Source organism: Erinaceus europaeus, chromosome 19 (genome assembly GCF_950295315.1).
Source record: "Erinaceus europaeus chromosome 19, mEriEur2.1, whole genome shotgun sequence".
NCBI lineage: Eukaryota > Metazoa > Chordata > Mammalia > Eulipotyphla > Erinaceidae > Erinaceus > Erinaceus europaeus.
The window spans coordinates 10,347,115-10,372,770 of record NC_080180.1 but is presented as its reverse complement, the minus strand read 5'-3'; the positions used below and the strand labels follow the sequence as shown (position 1 = coordinate 10,372,770).

Genomic DNA, 25,656 nt, shown 5'->3' with positions numbered 1-25,656 from the left:
AATGGACAAAGACACCTGCAGACCTGCTTCACCACTCAATCTGGGATCCTTGCAGATCCTTGTGCTTTGTACCATGTGCACTTAGCCCAGTGAGCCACCACTTAGCCTCCATTTTTCCCTTTCTTTATTTTTATTTTACTTGGTAGACCAGAGAGAAATTGAAGAGTTGTAAGCTTCCTTCCCATTACCTTTTCATTTCAAAGCAAAAATTTCAAACAGATACAAGTCTCAAATAGGAACTTGTAGAATAAATTTCCACATACCAGTACATTATTGTATAGAGTATAAAAACCACACTATGCTACTGATATTTTTACATGCAAATGAGCTATACTTGGTGATTTTTTGTACTTCTGTATATAAAGAATAGATTCCAAGAATAAACTTACATTCAAAAAATGGTCTTTTAGTTATTACTTGTTTTTATAAACAAGAGACAATTAGTATCATCGGCTTTTGTTTTTAATGTTAGAGACTGATCTATTTAATTCACTTTTAATTTTTATAAATAAATAAAGCCTTTAAAAGTTTCCCCATGTTTAAACACTATGACAAGGTATATTTGAAGAAATCCTTCTTCCAGAGTCAGCCTTCAGGCATTTATTTCCTCTTTATACTTTCAGGTCAATATGAATAGACGTTGTTATTTAACTCATTGCTGTTGTTTTTCAAATAAAAAGAAATGCATTCATATATTTATAACATACCCAGTTAAAAAGTACTACCTGCCATATATATATATATATGTATATATATATACATATATATATATGTGTGTGTCTGTTTGCATTATATAAATATATATTTGCATTTTTCTTTGATCTAATTCCTGTGCAGAAATCATCTTCTGCTTCTTTTATTTATTTATAAAAAGGAAACATTGACAAAACCATAGGGTAAGAGGGGTACAATTCCACACAATTCTCACCACCAGATCTCCGTTTCCCTTCCCCTTCCCTGATAGCTTTTTTTTTCTTTATCGCTCTGGGAGTATGGACCCAAGGTCATTGTGGGAGGCAGAAGGTGGAAGGTCTGGCTTCTATAAAATATGACCTCTGCTTCTTTCTATGGCAGCTCAGTATCCTTCTTAAAAATCTTTTACAGCCTTACATTTGTACTACTTGTTACAATGCTAGTGCCACAGTAGGAATCAATGAATTTAGAGCAGGAGATTATTCTACTCTACAGTTGTAAAGATCATTTAGTATACCATACCATGACACTTGTATCATTGTAATTACTACAAATATGTAAGTGCAGTGATTTCTGCATATCTTAGTGAATGCTTCTTTAAGATAGAATCATGAAAGTAGGACCGCTGAGTCAATTATCATGTTGAATTCCTACCAGCAACACCTCAGATGGCCCACCTCCTCATAGTTTGCCAACATCTTTGCCAGAATGAACAAAATGTTGAGTTTTAGCAAAGTGGTACATTTATATTTTAAATTTTGATTTCTCTTACATTCATTTCAAACATATATAGGCCACTTTTACCTGAAATATTTTCCCCTCAGTCTTTTCTCTGCTTGAATCTTGTTTTTAGTTTCCTGACATTAAGGAGCTCCTCTAAGCATTATGTAAATTGAAAGTATCCTTTCCCAATACAAAAGTAATCTCATTTGTGGATTTTGGGCTAAGAAAATGTGTTTTTTTTGAAGTCTCATTAGTCGGTCCTTAGTTTTTTTAAGTTTTCTTACTTTCTTCTTTCCTTTCTTTCTTTCTTTCTTTTTTTTTTTTTGAGAAACTGAGAGTGGAGTGAGAGAGGAAAACAGAAAGAGAGACATCTGCAGAGCTGCTCGGCTGCTCGTGCAAACCAGGTGCTGGTGCGTGGTGACATGTGTGATCAAACAGGTGCCACACCTAGCCCTGGCTTTGTGATTTTTAGTGATAGTTAGTGATGTTTCTCTTCATATTTTCACCCTAGTTTTTTTTTTATGATATGAAAGGCTTTGTTTTGTTAGATTTTCACATATCTAATTTTGAAAAAAACAATTATCTCTTCTTACATAATAGTGTATTTGTATTTTTTTCAAATAACCATTTGTCACGTCATTTATTAGAATCTTTCTCCATTAAATAACTATTTAATTCTTAGGGATTTTCATAACTATTCTTATGCTGATAAACATTTCTGTCCCATTGGCCTTTCGATTTATATGCCTTTGCTATACTATTTTACACAACTGAAACTCTGTCCCACAGTTCCCTGTGCTATTAGCCAGAGCTGAGTAATGCTGTGGTGAAAAGGAATAAAGGAAGAATGGGACAGGGGAAGAAAGAGAGAGAAAAATAATGAGAGAAAGAAAGGAAGAAAGAAAAAAAGAAAGAAAAAGAGGTCAATCCCTTAAATGACTGTATACAACCCATATTCAAGCCCCAGCATCACATGGAGACACCCTGGCATTGAAGGGAATTCTTGTACTGAGGGGCCAGGCGGTGGCATACTTGGTTAAGTGCAGACATTAAAGTGTGTAAGGATGCAGGTTCAAGCTCATGGTCCCCACCCATGGACAGCTTCATAATTAGTGAAGCAGTGCTGCTGTTGTCCTTTCACTCTCCCTTTCTATCTCTACCAATAATAAGTGAATAAAATATTTTAAAGAAGACAGTTCTTTTATTGTTGTGTCTGTTCTCTCTTGCTCTATTTCTCTTTATCTGAATAATTAAATAAAAGTAGCCTGAAGTGTTAATACTGTGCATGTGTGAGACTCCAAATAAAAGTCATGGAACAAACTATCCTCATATACTGAAAACTTGTGACACGTCATTACATATATTTATCAATTATATTTGGGGGTACTAGTAGAAGTCTTATTTTTTATTCTGTATGTAATTGCACGGTAAATTAAATTGTCTCCTTATATTGCCTTTCATTTCTAGAACTTTCCTACTTGGTCATGAGATATATGTTTTAAATTTTACTATGGGTTGGGCCAGGCGGTGGCTCACCTGGTTACGTGATCATATTACACTGCATAAGGACCCAGGTTCAAGCTCCTGGTCCCCACCTACAGGGGGAAAGCTTCACAAGTGGTGAAGCAGGGCTGTAGGTGTCTCTCTGTCTCTCTCCCTATTTCCCCCTCCTCTCTCAATTTTGGCTGTCTCTTCCAATAAAAAAATTGGGGGGGGGCTGGGCAGTAGCTCAGTGAGTTAAGCGCACATAACAAAAAGTGCAAGGACCACAGTAAGGATCCTGGTTCAAGCCCCCGACTCCCCACCTGCAGGGGAGTCACTTCACAAGCAGTAAAGCAGGTTTATGTGTCTATCTTTCTGTCCCCCTCTCTTTCTTCCCCTCCTCTCTCCATTTCTCTCAGTCCTATCCAATAACAACAGCTATATAAGGACTACATACAACAAGATCAACAAAATGGGAAAAATGGCCTCCAGGAGCAGTAGATTCATAGTGCAGGCACTGAACCCCAGCAAAAACCCTGGAGGCAAAATAAATAAATAAATAAATAAATAAATAAATAAATAAATAAGATTTACTATGGGATATTACTTATAATTGCTTTATAATTCTACATTTTTGTATTCATAAATTGTAAACATAATCAGTTGTTGTATGAGCGACCTTTTCCACATATTTGTTTTAAGATTACACTTAATTATAACAACAGACTTAGAAGTTTCCCTTTGTTTCATGTGCTCTGGAGACATTCTAAGCACTTTCAACCAACACAGCACCGCGACACAGCACCGCGACACAGCACCACTCCACTACTTGTGAGGTTTCCCCTTTGCACGGTTCTCCTGTGTCTTTGGGGTTCCATCTCAGGTCCTCTATATGGGAAAGTGTGTATGATTATTCTCTATGGGCTCAACTATCTCCTCCCCCCCGCCTTTTTTCTTTTTTCTTTTTCCTCCAGAGTTATCACTGGGACTTGGTGTCTGCACTATGAATCCACTGCTCCTGGAAGCTATTTTTTTTCCTTTTTGTTGCCCTTGTTTATCATTATTGTTATTGCCATCATTGTTGTTGGATAGGACAGAGAGAAATCGAGGGAGGAGGGGAGACAGAGTGTGGGGGAAAGACAGACACCTGCAGACTTGCTTCGCTGCTTGTGAAGCATCCCCCCACACCCGCAGGTGGGGAGCCGGCATCCTTACACCGCCCTGTTGGTTTGATTTTAAGTTTAATGTTTTGCCAGAATTCCCCTGTGAAGCCATTTAGGTCTGTTGATTTGGAGTGGGGGGGGGGGGGTAGGCAGGTATTCAGTGGCACCTAAGCTTGTTTAAAAACTGCTTACAAAACAATGCTTCATAAAATGAATCTCTTAAAATTGCTAATAATCTCTGGTTTATATTTCCTTTCTGTATGTTGTACTTTTACAAAAGTAAATTGATTAGTTGTTAATATATTTGCCTACCTTTTATCCCCTTCAAAGAAATCATTATTTTTTAAAGGTGTACTTATTTATCTGTTTCTCTGCTAGGAAATAGAGGGAACAGAGTAGTGGGAGAGAGAGAGCCAATCACTGCTGTGCTCTGCCATAAGGTGGTTCTAGGGATTGAACCTGTGGTCTTTTGGCCCTCAGGCATGCAGTTTGGTGCTCTATTAGGCTGAAATGTCTCTTTGGCCCAAAGACACCACTTTTGAATTTGTTTACTCTCTCCCTTCTTTTTTTTATATTTTAAAAAACTCACTGATATAAATTTTGTCTTTTTAGCTTTAATTTTCCTTTATAGTTTCTCGTATCTCATATAGTGTTAGGGTCTCAAAGGCATTTTCACATCACATATTTTCATATTGCACATAGTATTCATGTAGAATGTTGCAGATATGCCCCTGAGCACTTTTAAGTGGTAGCACTTAGGTTGTGATGAATGTTATTTTCAATATATTAATTTAATATGAATTTTAGTATTAAAATTTGTAAGTTTTCTTTCATTATCCTATTTTTCAAAAATTCTACAGTACATATTTTTTCCACTTGGGATTCCTTTTAAAATTTCTAGCCATTTTATTTTATGTTATTTCAGAAAATGAGTATGTTCCAAACAAAATTATCCTATTTGTAATGAGTGTTACAGTAGTCATAACTTACTGCCTTCAGACACTAAGTTGCAGATGCTACTATGATTCCATTCTGAATTTCATGGACAGATGATCACACCAATGTGTCCTGGAACCTGACCTCTCCAGAGCCCTATCCCACTAGGGGAAAAAATCATGTCTGTTACCAAACAAAAAACTAGGCTGAGGATATGGGTTGATCTACGAAAGCCCATGTTCAGCAGAGAAGCAATTACAGAAACCAGACTTCCTACCTTCTGCATCCTCCCCACCCCACCCCCAAATGTTGGTCTATACTCCCAGAAGGGGAGAAAAATTAGAAGATGACGACTATAGGGCTCTGAAACTCAATTCCATCAGGACCCAGAGAGAAAAGAGGGCAAAAGGAAGTATTTGGAAGTAGTAATAGGTGTAGTTGTGATTTAAAATGGAAGACATAGCAGGATCATAGAAAAATTATGTAGAGAGAGTAAGACACATAATTATAGAAATAATATCTGTGGGGAGTTGGGCTGTAGCTCAGCGGGTTAAGTGCAGGTAGCACAAAGCACAAGGACCAGCATAAGGATCCCAGTTTGAGCCCCCAGCTCCCCACCTGCAGTGGAGTAGCTTCACAGGCAGTGAAGCAGGTCTGCTGGTGTCTCTCTTTCTCTCCCCCTCTCGGTCTCCCCCTCCTCTCTCCATTTCTCTCTGTCCTATCCAACAACGACAACATCAGTAACTACAACAATAAAACAACAAGGGCAACAAAGGAATATTAAAAGAAAAGAAATATCTGTGATCTTGGAAGAGCTAATGCAGTTTCAATGGTGGGATGGGGTCACAGAACTCAGGTGGTATGAACAGTGTGGAATTATAACCGTTATTTTGAAAAAAAATGTTAAAGGGGATTACTACAAGGAAGTATTACAGTAAAGGAAAAAGACTGAGACCAATTTTGACATAGTGGAGGAAAGTAGGCATTTTCAAGTCATTGAGGAGAGTTGGAGGTCAGTGGATGGAGAATTTCTGAGCCAACTCTTACTAAGCTTACCTAACAAGATCTTTGCTGCAGGCAGACCAGAGCCATCAAATATGAGCAGAAAGAGAATGGAAGGTTGGAATTTGCTCAGAGATTAAGGTGATGTGTTAGCCAGAATATGGGAGTTCTTTCTAAAGTGACTTCACGGAATTCTTGCTAAAATTGACTTCTTGGAGACATGCCCAAAGTACGGTCATCCTTAACACAAGATCCAAAGACACCTTACTTCTCTTCCTTATTGATTTTGCTTTTTTTTTTTTTAATTTGGACTCATTAATATTCATTTGTAACAAAGTCTTTTGTAAATGTCATCTATATCCTAGAAAATACTAGTTTTCTTCTTTAATAATTATGAGTCTTCACAGTTACCTTGAGATATACCTTATTATATGGTTTGTCTAGATCTCTATCATTGCGTATTTTACTTCCACAAAATATATCTAGGTTTGAGAAATATGTGCTATAGTTTTATTTCTCTTTTAAATTTATTTTATTTTTATTGCCATCATGGTTATCGCTGGGGCTCAGTGCCTACACAACCAACCCACCACTACCAGCAGCCATTTTTTTATTTTTTTATTTTTTTATTTGGTAAGACAGACAGAAATGACAAAGGGCAAGACAGAGATAAAGAGAACCCCCTGCACCTCTGCTTCATCATTTGTGAAGATTTCCCCCTGCCAGTAGGGAGACTGGCCTTGAACCTGGACCCTTGCACATGGCAATGTGTGCCCTAAACCAGGTGCAACTCTTTAATATTTTACAAGCCATTTTTTATTTGTGATTATCAGTGGTTTACAAGACTGTAAGATTACAGGATGTAGTTCCACACTGCATCTGTCACCACAGTTTCCTAATTGGAATAGTATATGTATACTTCATGTCTAGCTTTTCTAGTTTCTGCTTTATGCTGAGTTATGCCATTAAAGAATCTCTAAAAGTTTTAGAATTTACACAAGGATACTCCACTTTAGATGTAGGCAACATCATGCCTGATACCAAAAGCAGACAGAAACACAACAAAAACAAAAAGAAAATTATAGATCAATAACTCTGCTGAATGTAGATACTAAGCTATATAACAAAATTCTAGGTAATTGTTGGTATGCATGAGACCCCTTCTGTTTCATTTGGTTTAAATCCCCCTTGCTTAACACTGCATTCTATTTACATAACCACTTCATTCTATTTACATAACCGCTGTTAACAAGCACCACCCTCCCTCCAGGGCATTGGTTCAATTCCCCACTGTTTCATGATATGTTTTTGCTCCACCCCCTCTCCTTGTCACACCCTGATCCTCTCCTTGTCACACTCTGATTGTCACCAGTCACTTTTCTCTCCACCCTCTCTATGTCACATCCTGTTTCCACCCTACTTGGCAAGTATATATAAAGACAGCATTGTGAGTTTTACAGTACCTTGAGTTTAGCTTAGTTTGGTATAGACTGTGCTGCGTCCTGCATGAATAGAGATACTGCCTACAGCTCAACCATGAGTCCCTGGTCGTCTGTTACCCGCCCGTGAAGCCAGCCCGGCGAAAACAACATAACCCACACAAAACAACAGGTAATCAGATACAGCAGCAGATTAAAAAAGATTGTACATCAAGACCAAGTGAAATTTATCCCAGGGATGCAAGGCTGGTTTAATAATCTATAAATCAATAAATGTGATTTACCATATCAATATAACAAAAAAAGCAAAAACCACATAATTATCTCAACAGATGCAAAAAAAAAAAAAAAAAGAAAAGAGTCTTGACAAAATCCAACACTCTTTCATGGTAAAAACACTATAAAAATTGGAATAGATGGAAAATTCCTAAATCTAGTGGAGTCCATATCCCAGAAGTATACTGCCAACATCGTACTCAGTGATGAGAAACTGAATGCACTTCCACTTAGACAGAGATGCCCATTATCACCATTACTGTTCAACATAGTGCTAGATATCTTTGCCATAGCAATTAAGCAAGATAAAGGAATTAAAGTAATACACACTGGAAGAGAAGAAATTAAACTATCAATATTTACAGATGATAATATAGTATGCAAAGAAAAACCTAAAGAATAAAGCAGAAAGTTCCTGGAAATTATCAAGCAATATAGTAAGGTTCCAGGCTGCAAAATTAATATCAAAAGTAGGTGGTATTCCTTTTTATGAACACCAAGTCAGAAGAAGAAATCCAGAAATCAGTCCCATTCACTTTAGCAGCAAAAACAATAAAAACACTTAGAAATAAACCTAAGAGAAGAAGGGAAAGATTTATATACTGAAAATTATGAGTCACTATTCAAGGAAATAAAAAAAATGATACCAAGAAGTGGATAGATACCCCGTGTTTGTGCACTGGAAGTATTAACATCATCAAAATGAATATTCTACCCTGAGATAAATACAAATATAATACAATTCCCATCAGGGTCCCACCAAATTTTTTTAAAGAGACTAGAACAAAAGCTACAGAAGTTTATCTGGAACCATAAAATACCTAAAATTTCCAAAGCAACTTTGGAAAAAAAAGAAAGAACTGGAGGCATCATGCTCTCAGATCTCAAACTATATTATAGAACCATTTTAACCAAAAAATAACTAGTACTGGGACAAAAATAGACATACTGACTAGTGGAATAGTATAGAGAGCCCAGAAGTAAGCTCCTACATCTATGAACATCTAAATTTTGACAAAGGGGGCCAAACTATTACATGGAAAGAGGTCAGTTTCTTCGACAAATGGTATTGGGAAAATTGAATTGAAACATGCAGAAGAATGAAACTGAACCACAGTATTTTATCACACACAAAAGTAAAATCCGAATGGATGAAGCACTTGAATGTTAGACCAGAAACTATCAAATACTTAGAGGAAAATATTGGCGGAACTCTTTTCTACCTAAATTTTACATGCATCTTCAATAACAGAAGTCCAATTGCAAGGAAGACTACAACAAAATAAACCAATAGGACTCCATCGAATTGAAAAGCTTCAGCACCCAGAGAGAGACCCCTTACAGAATGGGAGAAGATCTTTATATGCCACACATCAGACATGAGGCTTATAACCAAAATATATAAAGAGCTCACCAAACGCAGCAAGAAAAAAAATCAAATGATCCCATCCAAAATTGGGGAGAGGATATGAACCAAATATTCACCAAAGAAGAGATTCAAAAGGTCAAGAGATATATGAAAAAAAAAATGCTCCAAATCATTGTCATTGAACTGCAAATAAACACAACAATGAGATAACAATTCACTCCTGTGAGAATGTCATACATCAGAAACAGTGGCAAAAACAAAAAGGTGATTGATTTATAGATTATTAAACCAGCCTTGCATGCCTGGGATAGATTTCACTTGGTCTTGATGTACAATCTTTTTTAATCTGCTGCTGTATCTGATTACCTAGAATTTTGTTATGTAGCTTAGTATCTACATTCAGCAGAGTTATTGATCTATAATTTTCTTTTTGTTTTTGTTGTGTTTCTGTCTGCTTTTGGTATCAGGCATGATGTTGCCTACATCTAAAGTGGAGTATCCTTGTGTAAATTCTAAAACTTTTAGAGATTCTTTAATGGCATAACTCAGCATAAAGCAGAAACTAGAAAAGCTAGACATGAAGTATACATATACTATTACAATTAGGAAACTGTGGCGACAGATGCAGTGTGGAACTACATCCTGTAATCTTACAGTCTTGTAAACCACTGATAATCACAAATAAAAAATGGCTTGTAAAATATTAAAGAGGGGTGTCAGGTGGTATTGAACCTGGTTTAGGGCACACATGGGTTCCTGGGAGAAGAACAAGCATCAAATTTGACAATTATATGCTAGAGGAATATCCAAGAATATGGAAGTCTGAGGATGGAGAGTTCTCAATTTTAAATTTAAATGATGTTGATTTTTTAATATATTTTTTATTCTTTATTTATTGAATAGAGACAGCCAGAAATCAAGAGGGAGGGGGTGATAGAGAGGGAGAGATACAGAGAGATACCTGCAGCACTGCTTCACCACTTGCAAAGCTTTCCCCCTGCAGGTGGGGACCGGGGGCTCGAACCCAGGTCCTTACACATTGTAATAGTACACTTAATCAGGTGTGTCACCACCCAGCCCCTAATGATGTTGATTTTTCTATCAACATTGGGACACTGAACACTGCTGGATACTTGAAATGTAATCTTTAAGAATCCATTGCTAGTATTTATCCCATCTATGGAATTCAGTGATTTCCACAAAACTTATTAAGACACAATATTTAAATATAAATGACATATATCAGAAACCTCTGAATTTAATACACATCTTTTGGTTCCTTTGGCGATCTCAACATGAGTGATTAGCAAGAGCAAAGGTCAATTTCATTTTATGTACATAAATTATGGAACCTAGTAAGTGACCACAACAGTCAGTCTGTATGAAAGGGATAAAACAAAAGTAGGAAATCAGTAATGAGCACACTGGGATAAGATTTTTGTTTTTAAAGTTTTGGGTTCTATCAATATTTCCCACACACACATTATTGGTGGAGGGGGGAGTGTTTAATGGTGTACATACAGTTATTGACACATAGGTACAATCTCTAATCTCACCACGATAGATATCAGCAAGACACATTATTCCACATCTTAGGTCCTTTCCTACCATCATAAACCATGATCACAGAATTCCTCCATCCCGTCCCAGATCTTCCTTTCTCAGAAGGCTTTGGTTTAATGCAATACACCACACCCAGTCCCAGTTTCATCTTGTATTTTCTCTTACTGTCCTCCTTAGCTTCCACCTATGAATAAGATCATTTGTTACTTGCCCTTCTTTTTCTGGCTTATTTCACTCAATAGGATACTTTCAGATTCCTTCCAAGGTATGTAAAGGAGACAACTTCATAATTTTTAATAGCCGCACAGTATTCTATTGTGTGTATATGCCACAACTTTCTTAGCCATTCATCTGTGTTGCTTTCAAGTTTGAGCTGTTACAAATGGTGCTTTTATGAACATCAGTGTACATAAATCTCTTCAGATAGGCTCTTTGATTCCTTTGGTTAAATCCTCAAGAGAGAAAATACCAGGTCATAGTTTAACAAATAGTATTAGTTCGTGGTCTGGGAAGTGGTGCAGTGGATGAAGCACTGGGCTCTCAAGCATGAGGTCCTGAGTTCAATCCCTGATTGCACATGTACCAGAGAGATGTCTGGTGTTTTCTCTCTCTCCTCCTTTCTCATGAAAATAAATAAATAAAATCTTAAAACAAGAACAACAACAAACAGTATGAGATCATTAATTTAGTAAGCTAAGCTGAGATTGTGTATAGCACCATCCCTTTCTATCTTTGACAATTAGAGTGTCTCTCCATCTCTCATAGGGAGGGTACCTTTCATGTAGAGATTCACTGCTTGCTCTTGGGATAAACAGAAAAAGGGCATCAGAAAACACGTTTCAGGACTTTGGAATATCAAGAAAAGGACATACTTGTTCAAGCCCCTGGTCCCCACCTGCAAGGAGAAGCTACACATGTGGTGGGTTAGAGCGTCAGCCCCCCACACCTCTCTCCCTTTCTATTTCTGCCTTTATCAGAAAAAGAGAGTATGGGAGATGGAAAGAAATGGGGAGAAAGAAAGGAAGGAAGGTCATGCTTTTCAGGAGAAAGGAAGATAATCCAGACGTCATTCATTCTTCCTTGATTATTTAATTAATTCAAAGTCATCAATGTTCTGCTTTGATACATGTTGGTCTTGGATGGAACACAAACATATCTACATAATTATATATGCATATGTATTCTCTTCACTTGAAAAGTATAACTTAAAATTGCTCTTAGTAATATAGTTGATCATGCCATATGAATCTTTGGTAGATATTTCTGGGCAAACAGTTTTATATTCTGCAACCCATGTATTTTCAGTTTACATGGTTTCATTTATTATTACACTTATACCCAAATGAATTCTAGGTAAGTTAAATTAGAGAAAAGAAGTTACTAAAATGTAGGGAGATGTAGCCATGTATTCAGTATGCAGCAGCTAAATATTTAGGGCCATCCACATCCTAGCCACACAGGATATATTCAGCAGCAAGGGAACAACCATAAAAACTGCCTATGCGTTCGTTGTTTATCACTTTTCTATCTCATTGTGTCTATGATCTCAGCGTCATCACTGCGATTAGGTTTTACCAATTTTAAATGGAATAATTTAAAAGGGACATGGAATAATTTGCAAATATTATTAATACAGGAGAGGAGTCACTCACAATTTTTGTGGACAAGCGGAAGCTGAGCAGAAGAGCAGAAGGAAGCGAGTCCAGCACCAATAGCTCTTCGGTCACTCTGGAAACTCTGCATCAACTAGCTGCCTCCTATTTCATTGACAGGGACAGCACCCTTCGACGACTTCACCACATTCAGATTGCATCCACTGCCATCAAGGTATGACTGAATTCATGAGTTATAACATCCCCATAACCCAAGTCCAAACAACAAAAATAAAAAAACAACTGATAATACCTTGATAATTACCTGTCTTATCTCTACAATTCATTTCTATAGTTTTGTATGTCTCACACATTTCAACAGCTGTGTTGTAAACTATTCTACCATTTTCTTTTGTTTTGCATTATGAAATGCTTTTAAAACTACCTGGGGCCTGATGGTGGCCTACCTGGTACAGCCTCTATGTTACAGTGCACAAGGACCCTGATTCAAGCCCCCAGGCCCCACTGTAAGGGGAAAGCTTTAGGAGTGGTATAGTAGGTATCTTTCTGTTCCGCCTCCTTCTCTATCTCCCACTTCCTTCTCATGTTCACTCCTGTCTCTATTCATAATAACCAAATATATAAAAATATTTACAAAACAGAATACATTATTTTTTTTTTAAATCTATCTTTTTTATGGGGATGGAAATAACAAAACATGTGGTCTGGGAGATGGCGCAGTAGCTAGGGAACTAGACTCGCAAGCATGAGGTCCTGATTTCAATCCCCAGCAGCACATGTACCAGAGTGATGTCTGGTTCTTTCTCTCCTTCTAACTTTCTCATTAATATATAAATAAAATATTTGAAAAAAAAAGAAATAACAAAACACCACTCCACTCTCATTATGTTGTTTTTTCCCCATATTTCTGGTCTCTAGGCAGTGCCAGTAATCAAAGTAATACTGGGCCTCCTCGATATAAGACATGCACTATATGCTGAGTCACCTCTCCAGCTCCCATGAAAAAATGTAGACATTTGTAGGACTAAAAGTGCTGTACATTTTGATGTGACTTCTAGCTAATGAATTGGGTCAGAGTTTTTTTTTCCTGTTCAAGTGCTAATTAAATTATATTTGAACTATGTTTAAGTATATGCCAGGCACATAGAGTCCTTCACAGAAGGTGATGAAGCTTTGATCACATCGCTTCATTGTGTAAACTTGTAAACTGTATCTGTGCACTCAAAATACAGGATACCCTCAGGAAGGTCTTTATCAGGCTCAAAATTATCACACACCCTTATGAATTCATAGTCTAAGGAGTATGTTCCTCATTATTTAAGAAGCACAGTAAGAAAGCTCAGTTGGTGGGACTTGTGCCTGATGGTGGGTGACACTCACAGACAGAATGAACACTGGGGGATGATGGTGTCTGTCTCTCACTTTCTCTAGCTTGAACTAAATTTGGCCTAAGAGCAATGAAATTATGCATGTGTGGTACTCCATGTATGTACATGTATGTGTATATCATCACCTATCATATTCATATGATCATTTTGTTAAATATATCTAAAAGTTAATATACACCCTAATCTAGAGTTAGTGAATACATTCTGCAAGTTTATTGATTTTTTTTTTTCTTGCCTGCACTTATTTGCTAATTTGTCCTTAGGAAAGATGATAAAGAGATTAGTTTTTAACACTAAGAAACAGAGAATGGGGATAAGACAAAGAGAGAGGGTCTGGGTGGGGGAGACAGCATAATGGTTATGCAAGCAGACTCTCATGCCTGAGGCTCCTAAGTCCCAGGTTCAATCCCCCGCACCACCATAAGCCAGAGCTGAGCAGTGCTCTGGTGTTTCTCTCTGTGTCTCTGTCTGCATTTCTCTCAAAAATAAAATAAATAAAATAAAAAATAAATTTAAAAAAAGAGAGAGGGTCTGTAGTTTACAGAAGACTTTGCCCCATGACAGGCCAGGCAGCTTAGATCAATGTGGTTCTGTTCAGCGAATGGCATTTATAACACAAAGAGCAAGAGTCAGCAGACTGTGACTGTGTGAACCTGGGCTAAAAGTTACAGGAAAAGAAAATAGAAAGGGAATTCCCTAATGTTTAAAATTAACATTTGAAGCAATCAATTTAGAATCCAATCATTAAATATACTGCTTTATTGCTTTTTAAGATAAAAGTTATTGTATGTATTTTTAGTTAGTTAATTGACAGATTGATTCTTTAATATGTGTGGAATGCTAGTAAGGTAGCTACCTTGAGGTATCTTTGATCCAAGATATGCTGGAGACAGTGAAGGTGGTATGAAAATATCCTTCACAGAAAGACTACACAAACAGCACTACCCATCTTCAATACTGCTAACTGATGAGGTTGGGAAAAGACCTTCTGTAGATATAAATTACAGTCACAGTCTATTTATAACTGGAAGAAGGCAGGCATAAATCAGGTTTGTGCCAAAAAGATAAAATGTAACAAACATGGAAGCAGATATCTTAAGTTAATTTAAAATGATTTTAAGGTTGGATATTGTTAGAGATAGTCAGTTTGAAGTAGTGAAGAGAAATAGTCACACATTAATTTTGGTGATATAATTAGCAATATCCTACTATCTTATCAAAGGCATCACTGTTGGAACCATGTTTATTACATAGCTATTGATAATTTTTGTTCAGCACAAATTAGAATTAGGCAATGAAGGTGTTTTACTCAATAAAAAATAGGTATTCATGGTTCACGTCTAAACTTTAAAGATATTTGTACACAGTTCTCTTCTTCCATAGAAGCCAGACCTTCTACCTTCTGCAACCCACAATGACCCTGGGTCCATGCTCCCAGAGGGATAGAGAGTGGGAAAGCTATTAGGGGAGGGGGTGGGATATGGAGATTGGGTGGTGGGAATTGTGTGGAATTGTACCCCTCCTACCCTATGGTTTTGTTAATTAATCCTTTCTTAAATAAAAAAGAAACAAAAAGAAGTATATGTAATAAAAGGTACACGTTTAAATGGTGAAAATTAATGGATGCAGGTATTGTTCTTAGATGCTAAAGAGACAACTGGGGAGATGTCAGTTACCTTGCACAAGGATCCAGGTTCAAATCCCTGGGCCCATCTGCAGAGGTGGAAGCTTTATTAGCAATGAAGCAGTGCTGCAGGTGCCTCTTGTTCTCTTTTTCTCTCCCTCTCCCTCCCTATCTTCCTCTTTCCTCTCAACATCTATGTATTTAAATTAAAAACTGAAAGAAAGAGAAAATCAGATGTTCCAATGTGCAAGCCCCCAGCCCCCCACATGCAGGGGGTGAAGCAGTGCTGCAGATGCCTTTCTGTCTCTCTCCCTCTCTATCTCCTCCTTACTCCCAATTCCTGGATGTTTCTATCCATTAAATAAACAAAGAAAAGCAATAAAAAAAAAAGAAGAGAAAAGAAAATACAGCCTCAGGAAGGTGGATTCATCATATAGACACTAAGCCGCAGCAATAACCCTGATGGCAATAATTACTTCTTTCAATGATACAGCTGGGAATGTTAAGATTTCATAAAATTTATAATCTAGATATGTAGTTAATATAGCCCAAAAGGATATGTCATTCAAAGTGAATCATCTAAGAATGGCTGGGGGGAAATAAAGGATTAATAAGAAAAGTGGCTAAGTACACAGTATTACCTTGAAAGGCTTATTATCATCACCATAAAGGAGTTGCAAAGCGCAGAATGGAACTATTCCAAAGTGTGTGTCGAGGGCTGGAGAGAGACAGCTCACTAGGACATAACAGAGGCTCAAGGCATGGCATCACATGGAGTAACATAGTTCCTGAGCAAGTTCGAGCACACTAGCTATGTATCTATCTGAATGAAAAAGTAGCTATGGAGTGTTGTGATTGTGCTCTGGCTCCATAAAATACTGCTGCTGCTGCTGCTGCTGCTGCTGCTGCTGCTGCTGCTGCTGCTGCTGCTGCTGCTGCTGCTGCTGCTGCTGCTGCTGCTACTGCTGCTGCTGCTTCTACTGATGTGTGTGTAGAGTGACTGGTGGTAGGAAGGCAAAGTGGGCCCTTAGATCAGGGAAAAGCAGCACAGAATAATATGGAAATGTAGCAGGGCTAGGTTGTGAAGGGTGGTGCACATATCTTCTACCGTAGCTGGAGAAGAAAAGTAACGATCTCTTTATGTATAGTCGGTAACATGCTAGCAAAGAATTCTGTAACTATTTGCAGAAGTGCATAGCAAGTTCAAGGGAGTTCAAGGGTGGGGTAAAAGGACCTGGGAAAGAGAGAAGAAGAATTGGAGTTTTCACAATTTAATTTAGATCTAGATGAGTTCTCTGCTGAGACATTTGTAATCATAAGTGACTGGTGATCCTCTGGCCCAGGGTCAGCTGCAGTCTGGTTTGATGTAGGGGTGCCAGGGGTGAGCTCTGTGCCAAGTATGTGATGCCTATGTGTTGGGCATTTGGGGAGGCCCATAGTGTCATTCAATTACATGCTGGCTCTGTGAGTCTGAGAAATCTTCTGCAGAGTCACCTTTGTTTTCATTTGTTATCAAATGTGTCCCTCCTCAGGTAAAAGGTGTCCCTCCTCAATTATAGGATTATAATTACTCAGATGTACATTAATAGTGCAGAGGGCGGAGGGGGGATACAGATGGAGACTGTAGGTGGGCTCCAAGGACATTCAACTACTGAAATATTTTATTCATGAATAAATAATTCAGGGCAAAGTGCTTTTGTAGTATTTCTGAAATCTCGAGCTTGACTCCTTTACTAAATCCCTAAAGGTCCAATCCATTGTTCTTGTATTTTAAAGACTCAAATTAAAGCAAGAAAAGCCCACTTTTTAAAAGTTATGTAAAAAGTCTTGCGTTTTAAGTGCCCAAGTAGTAGAGTAGACATTTAACTTATTGAACAATGTTGTAGAATGTATTTTTGATCCACAGAATTCAGGAGATAGTGTTCTAAAAATATATACAGTCAAATAAAATTATTACCAAACAACCAGTCAAACATAATCGAATCTGTAAATCAATGTCTACTTTTATCATGTTGATTCTTGCAGAAACACACACACAAATAAACAGACAAACAGTGTTAGGGTGAACCAGTTTCTGAAAATGGGGTAGAACACACTGTCGCTTTTCTCTTTCCTAACAGCAAATGTAAATGTAGGCTGCGGCGCATTAGCACATCTGTAAAGCAAGAAAGAATGGCATGGGTGCCCCTGTCGTTTGATTAGCTGCTATAGGGTGGGGGTATAGCATAATGGTTATGCAAAGAGACTTTCATGCCTGAGCCTCTCAAGTCCCAAGTTCAATCCCCCACACCACCACAAGCCAGAGCTGAGCAGTGCTGCTCTGGTAAGAAAAAAAAAAAAAAAAGAATGAAAGAAAATGATTAGCCTCTATAGCATTTTACTTAATGGCATTTCTACCAATTATTTGCTATTTATCAAGTTATTTAATAGAGTACACTAACATATTACTTAGATGCAACTGAAAGTGTCTAGTAAGGTTGTATATTATGTGACTGACAGTGATGAGAGGGGAAAGTATATATTTTATTCACTATTTAGAAGGAAAACATTCATTTTATTTATAAGTTTGTTTACAAGAAAGTTTTAGCTTTCACAAGATGTGAACACCTTTTAACTTTCTTATTTTCAAATCAAAAAAATGAATTTAAATACAATGAGTAGCTGGAGACACAGCATAGTTTTTACGCAAAAAGACTTTCAGACCTGAGGCTCTGAGATCCCAGGTTTAATTCCCAGCACTACTATAACTGAGCAGTGCTCTCATTTCTCTGTGTATCTTTCTCTCTCATTAGAATAAAGTAAATTTATTTTTAAAATAATAAATGCAATGAGCAAATTTTGTCGATTAAAAAAAATCTAAGCTACTACCTTGATAAAAATGCTGATATGTAATACCCATTTTTGAATACTAAGTGCTGATAGTTTACTCAGATGACATTGAGAAAAGGATATAAAATTTGATATATATATTAGCTTTATAAGATTGCTAGATAAAAATATTAAAAACAATAAAAATGTTTTTAAAATATTAGATCCATATTTCTTTGTCTTGAAGAATTTAAAAGATATAAAAATTAAAAGGTGGGCCGGGCAGTAGTGTAGTGGGTTAAGTGCACATGGCGCGAGGAACTGGCATAGTGATTCTGGTTTGAGCCTCCAGCTCTCCACCTGCAGGGGAGTCACTTCACAAGTGTTGAAGCAGGTCTACAGGTGTCTTTCTTTCTCTCCCCCTCTCTGTCTTCCCCTACTCTCTGGATTTCGCTTTGTCCTATCCAACAGCAACAAAATTAATAGCAATAACAACAAGAGCAACAAAAATGGGAAAAATTACCTCCAGGAGCAGTGGATTCATAGTGCAGGCACCAAGATCCAGTGATAACCCTGGAGGCAAAAAAAAAAAAAAAAGGTACTCATGAATTAGATATGATAATACTTAACAATTAATTTTACTTCTACAAGTTCAAAAAACTTTAAAAACCAAGATATATATTTGTAAATTTCTTATAATAGAGATTTGACTTTCATATATTTAATTTCAGGAAGGGTTTAATTTTCAAAATAGTAAACTGAAATCTTTTAATATTTTAGCTTTCTAATTGCTTGTTTATAGCAAATCACATTTTACAAGTTGTACAGTTTTGATCAAAATGATGAAAATTGTGTATTTTCATCTGTAGATATTTAGTTGCCCATCATTTTTAGGATAAAGAAATAGTAATTTCAGGATAGTTAACATGTAAATTTAGCACCATGATTACCTTCATAAAAGGAAACACTTCCAGACTACTTAAAAGCCCTATTTTTCATATTCTGAATTTTCATATTCTTGATAATTTTCTATTTTGCATGGGCCAGGAGGTGGTGCAGTGAATAAAGCACTGGGTCACCAACTATGAGGTCAAATCCAGTCCCCGGCAGCACATGTACCTGTGGAGAGAGAAATCACTCTGGTGCTCTCATGAATAAATACATAAATTCTTTCAAAAATAAATAAAATTTTCTCATTTGCATTGCATTTACCTCCTTAATCAATGCCTTCTCTACTCTTGACTAACAATCCCAATTTCCTTGAGGACAAAAGCAGGATCAATTTTTTTTTTTAGTTTTGTCTCTTATCAAACTAGTTTATACAGTGGCTACCAAATGGTAACTTAGCATAGTTGAATTCTGCTATTTAGAGTGAATTTTACTAGGCAACTTTACTTTGTCATAAATTTTAATATCTATTTTATTCCACTCTTTCCACATATTTGTTTCTAGTGTAAGTTATGTTTTTCCGTGTAAAAACCTGTACTCTCAGCCTCACTGTGCATTTGCTTTTTTACACTCCTTTATGTCTCAGTAGCCATGCTATCAAAAATCAAAATGCATCATATACTTATCCTCTTACTATAATATGTTTTTTTGTGTTATGGAAAGCTGACTAAAATGTTATTTCATTCATTCATAATAAATATTTGAAGCAATAATGCTTAAAGAAAAGCAGAATTTACCAGTGAATTATTATACATTAAAAGCTTTTCAATAGACATACTTGATAATAGACAAGAGGTTGAAAGGGGAACTGTTTGTTTGTTTCCAGGACATTATGGGTTAGCTCTGGCTTATGGGGCTGAATATAGGACCTCAAACATGAATGACTTTTGCAAAAGAATTCTGCTATCTCCACAACTTGGGTCTATTCTTTTATCTTACAGTTAAAAAGAAAAAAGAAAAAAAGTTTTTATAAGATGGAAATCAGATCAAGTGAAAACTGCAGCTGTCTCAGACTGCTGTCTTAAAAGGGCTTCCAGAATGTGATACATGAGGAGGAAACCCAGGCAATGACCAAGGGATTCTATAAAATGAACTCACCATTTAGTGAGATGCAGGTGTTTATTATTTGGTGGACAGATTGTTAGACAACGTGCCTATGGAGAGAGAACTTCACAAAGTGTTTAACTTATGAATATTATTGTTGAATGTGCCTAAAATTAGGGAAGAAGTCCCACTACAGAGTAAAATAATAGTGTGCTGAATTCACAAGGAGGCTAGAGAGGCATTTCTATAACTCAGAGCAGAAGCACTAAGAAAGCAAAGAGCACTGACAGGATGCTTAGAAAGATCCTGCCTCCGTCATGCGATTAAGTCACCTCTAATACAACAAATTATAAAAATCAAGACCAAAAAAGAATTAAACTGTTTCTAAGACCTCTATCCTTGAATATAGCTCTAACATATCTCCAGAAATATAAACAAATCCAGTCAATATCCAAAAAAGTAAGGTTAACAACAGGAACTAGTCAAAGTTAGCAGGTAAATACAAAATATAAGGCAGGCAACATTTCTTAATTAAACTTGGCAGAGAATAAATATAGACATTAGAATCCCCGGGCAAAAGCACTAAAATGGTTATTTTGGTTTTATCCCTTATTTTCTTACATGTTAGACAAGAAATACAGACATGAAGATAGGAACGCAATCAAACAGAACTTAGGTTAAGACTGTAATAGTTGACATAAAAAATAACATCGCTTAGGATGATAGTAGTTTTGGAACTGAGGAGTGATTTGGGGTGAGGTGGCTCAGCGGTGGGGGAAAATACTATCGGTGTTAAGACCTGGACTTTATCTCTGGCACTGCATGGAACGGCAATACCAGAGTTGGTGTAAATATGTCTCCCTTTCAAAAATAAGACAATTTTAAGATTGCAAAACAATTTATTGTATCACTCTCATTCAGGTAAAATTAATAAAATATTTTAAAAGATATGACTAAAATTCATTAAAGAGAAATGACCTCATTTAAAGAGGCACGGAGAATTCTATGCATGTAAATGTGTTTTTAAAATACTAAATCTGCACACATATATTATATATAATAAATACTGTCTTTTATACTTTCTTTATCTTACAATTTGTTGGAGCAGCTTCTATCCATTTCCTTCCCTTTCTCCCTCTCTTTGTAATTTTATTTATTTATTTATTGGATAGAAACAGATGAATCAGGAGAGAAAGGGGAATAGAGTTGGAGAGAGGAAGAGAATTGATGTGCAGCACTGCTTCAACACTTGTGAAGCTTCTGTCCTGCAGCTGCAGGTAGAGACCACAGGCTTGAACCCCCGTCCTTGAGCTTTGTAGCATGAGCAATCAACCAGGTGTGACACTACCAGGTCACCTTCCTCCTCCTCTTTCACACTTTAAAATTCCTATGGCTAGTGTTTCTCAGTCTGTTTTACTATGTATCACCTTGCTTGGAGTTCAGTGATCCTTCTCACTCCCACTCCCCCCACCCCGTGTAATTCTTGTAATACATGTCATGATGGCAAACTCCTTTTAGTTTCCGTATGTCTGGTAATGTTTTTATTACTCCTTTAATATTTGAATGACAGTCCTGCAGGGTAAAGTACTGTGGTTGGCAGCTGCCTTTTAGCGCCCTGAATGTCACCCCATTCTTTCCTGACCTCCGTGGTTGTTGCTAAAGTCTGATGAGAGTCTTGTAAATCATTACTAAATCACTACTAAATAATGATAATAATTTACATATAAAAGATCCTAGGCAATTGTCTGGAAAATATTTAGAAAACCTGAAGCTCAAAACATGAAACTATGCAAAACTGTGTATTTATTTATTTTTATATTTTTATTTACTATTGGATAGGGACCGAAAGAAATTGAGGGGGGGGGGTAGATAAGAGAGGGAAAAAACAGAAAGACACCTACAGCTCTGCTTCACCACTTGTGAAGCCTTCCCCCAGTAGGTAGGGACCTGAGGCTTGAACTAGGGTCCTTGCGCACTGTAAAGTGAGTGCTTAACCAGGTGCACCTGGGCCACACTATGTAAAATTGAAATGAGACAAAAACACCATGAAAAGAATAATGATCAGTAGATGTGGAAGCCTTCTTAAATACTGTGTATGTTAGTATCATGAATTTAGAAGCCTAAAATAAAACCACTTTTCTTTCATGTATTATGTTTTGGAGTCAGGAGTATAGGTATAACTTAGTTTTTCAATCAGTTTCCATGAGAGATGGATTTTCACCAATTTTCAAACTAGGAAGTATCCATCCTTTTTTTTTTTTTTAATTTTTTTCCCTCCCTCCATAGTTATTGCTGGAGCTCAGTCCCAGGACTGTGAATCCACTGCTCCTGGAGGCCATTTGTCCCATTTTGTTGCCCTTGTTGTTACCCTTGATGTTGCCATTATTACTGTTGCTGTCATTGCTGTTGTTGTTGTTGGATAGGACAGAGAGAAATTGAGAGTGGAGGGGAGACAGAGAGGGGCAGAGAAAGACAGAAATCTGCAGACCTGCTTCACTGCCCATGAAATGACCCCCTGAAGGTGGGGAGCCAGGGAAACTGGGGCCCTTAAGCCAGTCCTTGCGCTTTGCACCATGTGTACTTAACCCGCTGCATTTACTGCCCGACCCCCAGGAAGTATCCATCTTACATAGTTGTTGATAGTATGTGGTGCCTCACAGAATGAAGTGTGAGGGACTCATTTTCTTGTTGACTGTTACTGGAAAGTGACCATCAGTTCTTCTCCAAGTGACCTTCTCCTTATTATGCCTGTGCATGGCATATTAATTGGTTTCTTGAATTTCAGCAAGGAAGAGTCATCATCATAAGACATTAAATCTTATGTAATGTTATTATGGAAACATAAACACATCCTTTATTATAGCCTATACAAGGCACACGATAAGAATTTAAAGGACGCCGGCTCCCCACCTGCAGGGGAGTAGCTTCACAGGCGGTGAAGCAGGTCAGCAGGTGTCTATCTTTCTCTCCTCCTCTCTGTCTTCCCCTCCTCTCTCCATTTCTCTCTGTCCTATCCAACAACGACAACAACAATAATAACTACAACAATAAAAAAAAAACAAGGGCAACAAAAGGGAATAAATAAATAAAATTTAAAAAATTCTAAAAAAAATAAATAAATAAAATTAAAAAATAAAAAAATAAAATAAAAAAAAAAGAATTTAAAGGGACCATTTTAGAATCTATCTGTTGTGGTCCAGGAGGTGGCACAATGAAGCAAGTGTTGGCCTCTCGAACAGGAGGTACTGAGTGAGTTTCATTTCCAGCACTGCATGTGCCAGAGTGACGCTCTGATTCTCTCTGTCCTCTTTTCTCGTAAGTAACTTTAAAAAAAAAAAGAATTTATCTGCCAAAACAAAATTAAAAGTTTTATAATTTAAAGGAACGAAGACCAATTTCCATGCCTGATGAGGATTTAAACCCACGAATTATACCAAATGTATCTCATAATCAGATTGCTTGAAACACATTTAAGAGAATATCTTAAATTCCATTTGTTATCAAGTGGTACGTTCATACATGAAAAATATATCACCTCAGATACACAGCTGACAAAGATGCTTTATACTTAGAGTTTCAGTTAATAAGGCATGGGGGTTAAGGAGGGAAAAGTGACTCAGTAGAAAGAAGAGAGAGGCAGACTGGGAGTATGGATCAACCTGTCAATGCCCATGGTCAGCAGGGAAGCAATTACAGAAGCCAAACCTTCCACCTTCTACATCCCACAATGACCTTGGGTCTATACTCCCAGAGGGATAAAGAATAGGAAAGCTATCAGGGGAGGGGATGGGATACGGAGTTCTGGTGGTGGGAATTGTGTGGAGTTGTACCCCTCTTATCCTACGGTTTAGTCAATGTTTCTTTTTTATAAATAAAAAAAATTTTTTAAAAGATAAACAAAGCTAAACACTAGGGTATTTCTTGAAAACAAGACAGATGATAATACACTGACAATGAGCTTTTTAGAACACCAACAAATTCTGTCACATAAAGTTTGTTTTCTAGAAAGAAATGTTTTGAATACAAAGAGGAACATATTTTCAGATTATACAACTTGCAGTTATCTAGCCAACAGACCTAAACAGATGATGTAGGAATACAGGCAAGTGGGAATGATGACAGTCAGAAATATGACCCTATACAAATGAATGAAGAGACTACAAAGGTTTCCAATGTCTGCTATTTTACCTTTTTTCTTCAAAAGGAAATCAATGTATTGTGAAGTTCACAGTCCATGTAGAAGTAAACGGTGTGCCAATAGCAGTGTGATGATAAATATAAGGAACAGAAATGAAAGCATGTGCATGTGACTTTCCTGATATTATTAATGACATGGTGTAAAATACTTTTCTGGTGAGCTGACACAAGAAGGATGTTTACTATGAGTCCTTAAGACATCAGTAACATAACAAAATAGTTAATATATAATATGACAAAAAATGATGTGACAATGTTACTTGAAAATTAATCCGATTACATTCAAGGAACTAAAAGGGAGTAGGGCAGTAGCGCAGCGGTTAAGCGCACATGGCACAAAGCTCAAGGACCGGCTTAAGGATCCCAGTTCGAGCCCCCAACTCCCCACCTGCAGGGGAGTCGCCTCACAAGAGGTGAAGCAGGTCAACAGGTGTCTATCTTTCTCTCCCCTTCTCTGCCTTCCCCTCCTCTCTCCATTTCTCTGTCCTATCCAACAACAACAACATCAATAATAACTACAACACAAAACAATAAGGGCAACAAAATGGAATAAATAATAAATATTTTTTTAAAAATCAAGTAACTAAAATGAAGACATAGTAAATTTAAAACATAAGCAGACTGAAATCTAACTCTCCTATAAAAAGGCATGATTGTTACATTAGATTTTAAAACAAAATAATAAACAAGGTTCAGTTACTATTGCCAAAAAGAACATCACTTGAAAATTAAATATAGCTTCATAGTAAAAGGATGGGAATAGATGCATTGCAGTAGCAGCAAGTTGCTCTAATATGGGAAATATATGTCTTCAAAATTTTTTCTAGGCACTATTTAATTTTATGGTTTAAGGTAATTATAAAATTATAAAAGTTAAGGAATTTAAAGGTAATTATAGTCCTAACCATTTATGTCCCTAAAAGTCAAACTTCAAAATACATAAAACGAAATCATAAGGGGTGAAAAATAATAAAGAAGTTTGTTATGGTTAGGAATTTTAGTACTCTCAACATTTGACAAAACAAGAAACAGAAAATCAGCAAAGTGTGCACTATATTTAAACAATTCAAGATATGAAAAGTGTGTATTAATCATAAAATGGAATGCTGAAAATTCTCAGGCATTTAAACCCTAATACCGTACTTGCAAATAACTCAGTATTTCGCTGGTTGCCGCTTGCAGGGTTAAGCTTCGCAAGTAGTGAAGCCATACTGTAGGTATTTCTCGTTCACTATCTCCCTATCACATCTGCTCTTAATTTCTCTCTGTCCTATCAAAATAATAATAAAAATAAAAACTGCCAGGAGCAGTTAGATTCCTGGTGCAGGTACTAAATTAAGATGTATAAAACTTTTGAATTGAATACAGTGATGTACAATATGTTAAAA

At 36.8% G+C, this 25,656-nt stretch overlaps 1 protein-coding gene across 3 annotated transcripts in view; it reads left to right on the top strand.

Moving 5' to 3' along the window:
• Positions 1-25,656, top strand: part of BRINP3 (BMP/retinoic acid inducible neural specific 3) — a 415,839-nt gene that overhangs the window by 217,002 nt on the left and 173,181 nt on the right. For all 3 annotated transcript variants that reach the window (XM_007528705.2, XM_016190641.2, XM_060178474.1), the window contains one exon: positions 12,283-12,473. In XM_007528705.2, the coding sequence (XP_007528767.1) occupies positions 12,283-12,473 (191 nt within the window). The remainder of the gene's footprint in view (positions 1-12,282; positions 12,474-25,656) is intronic.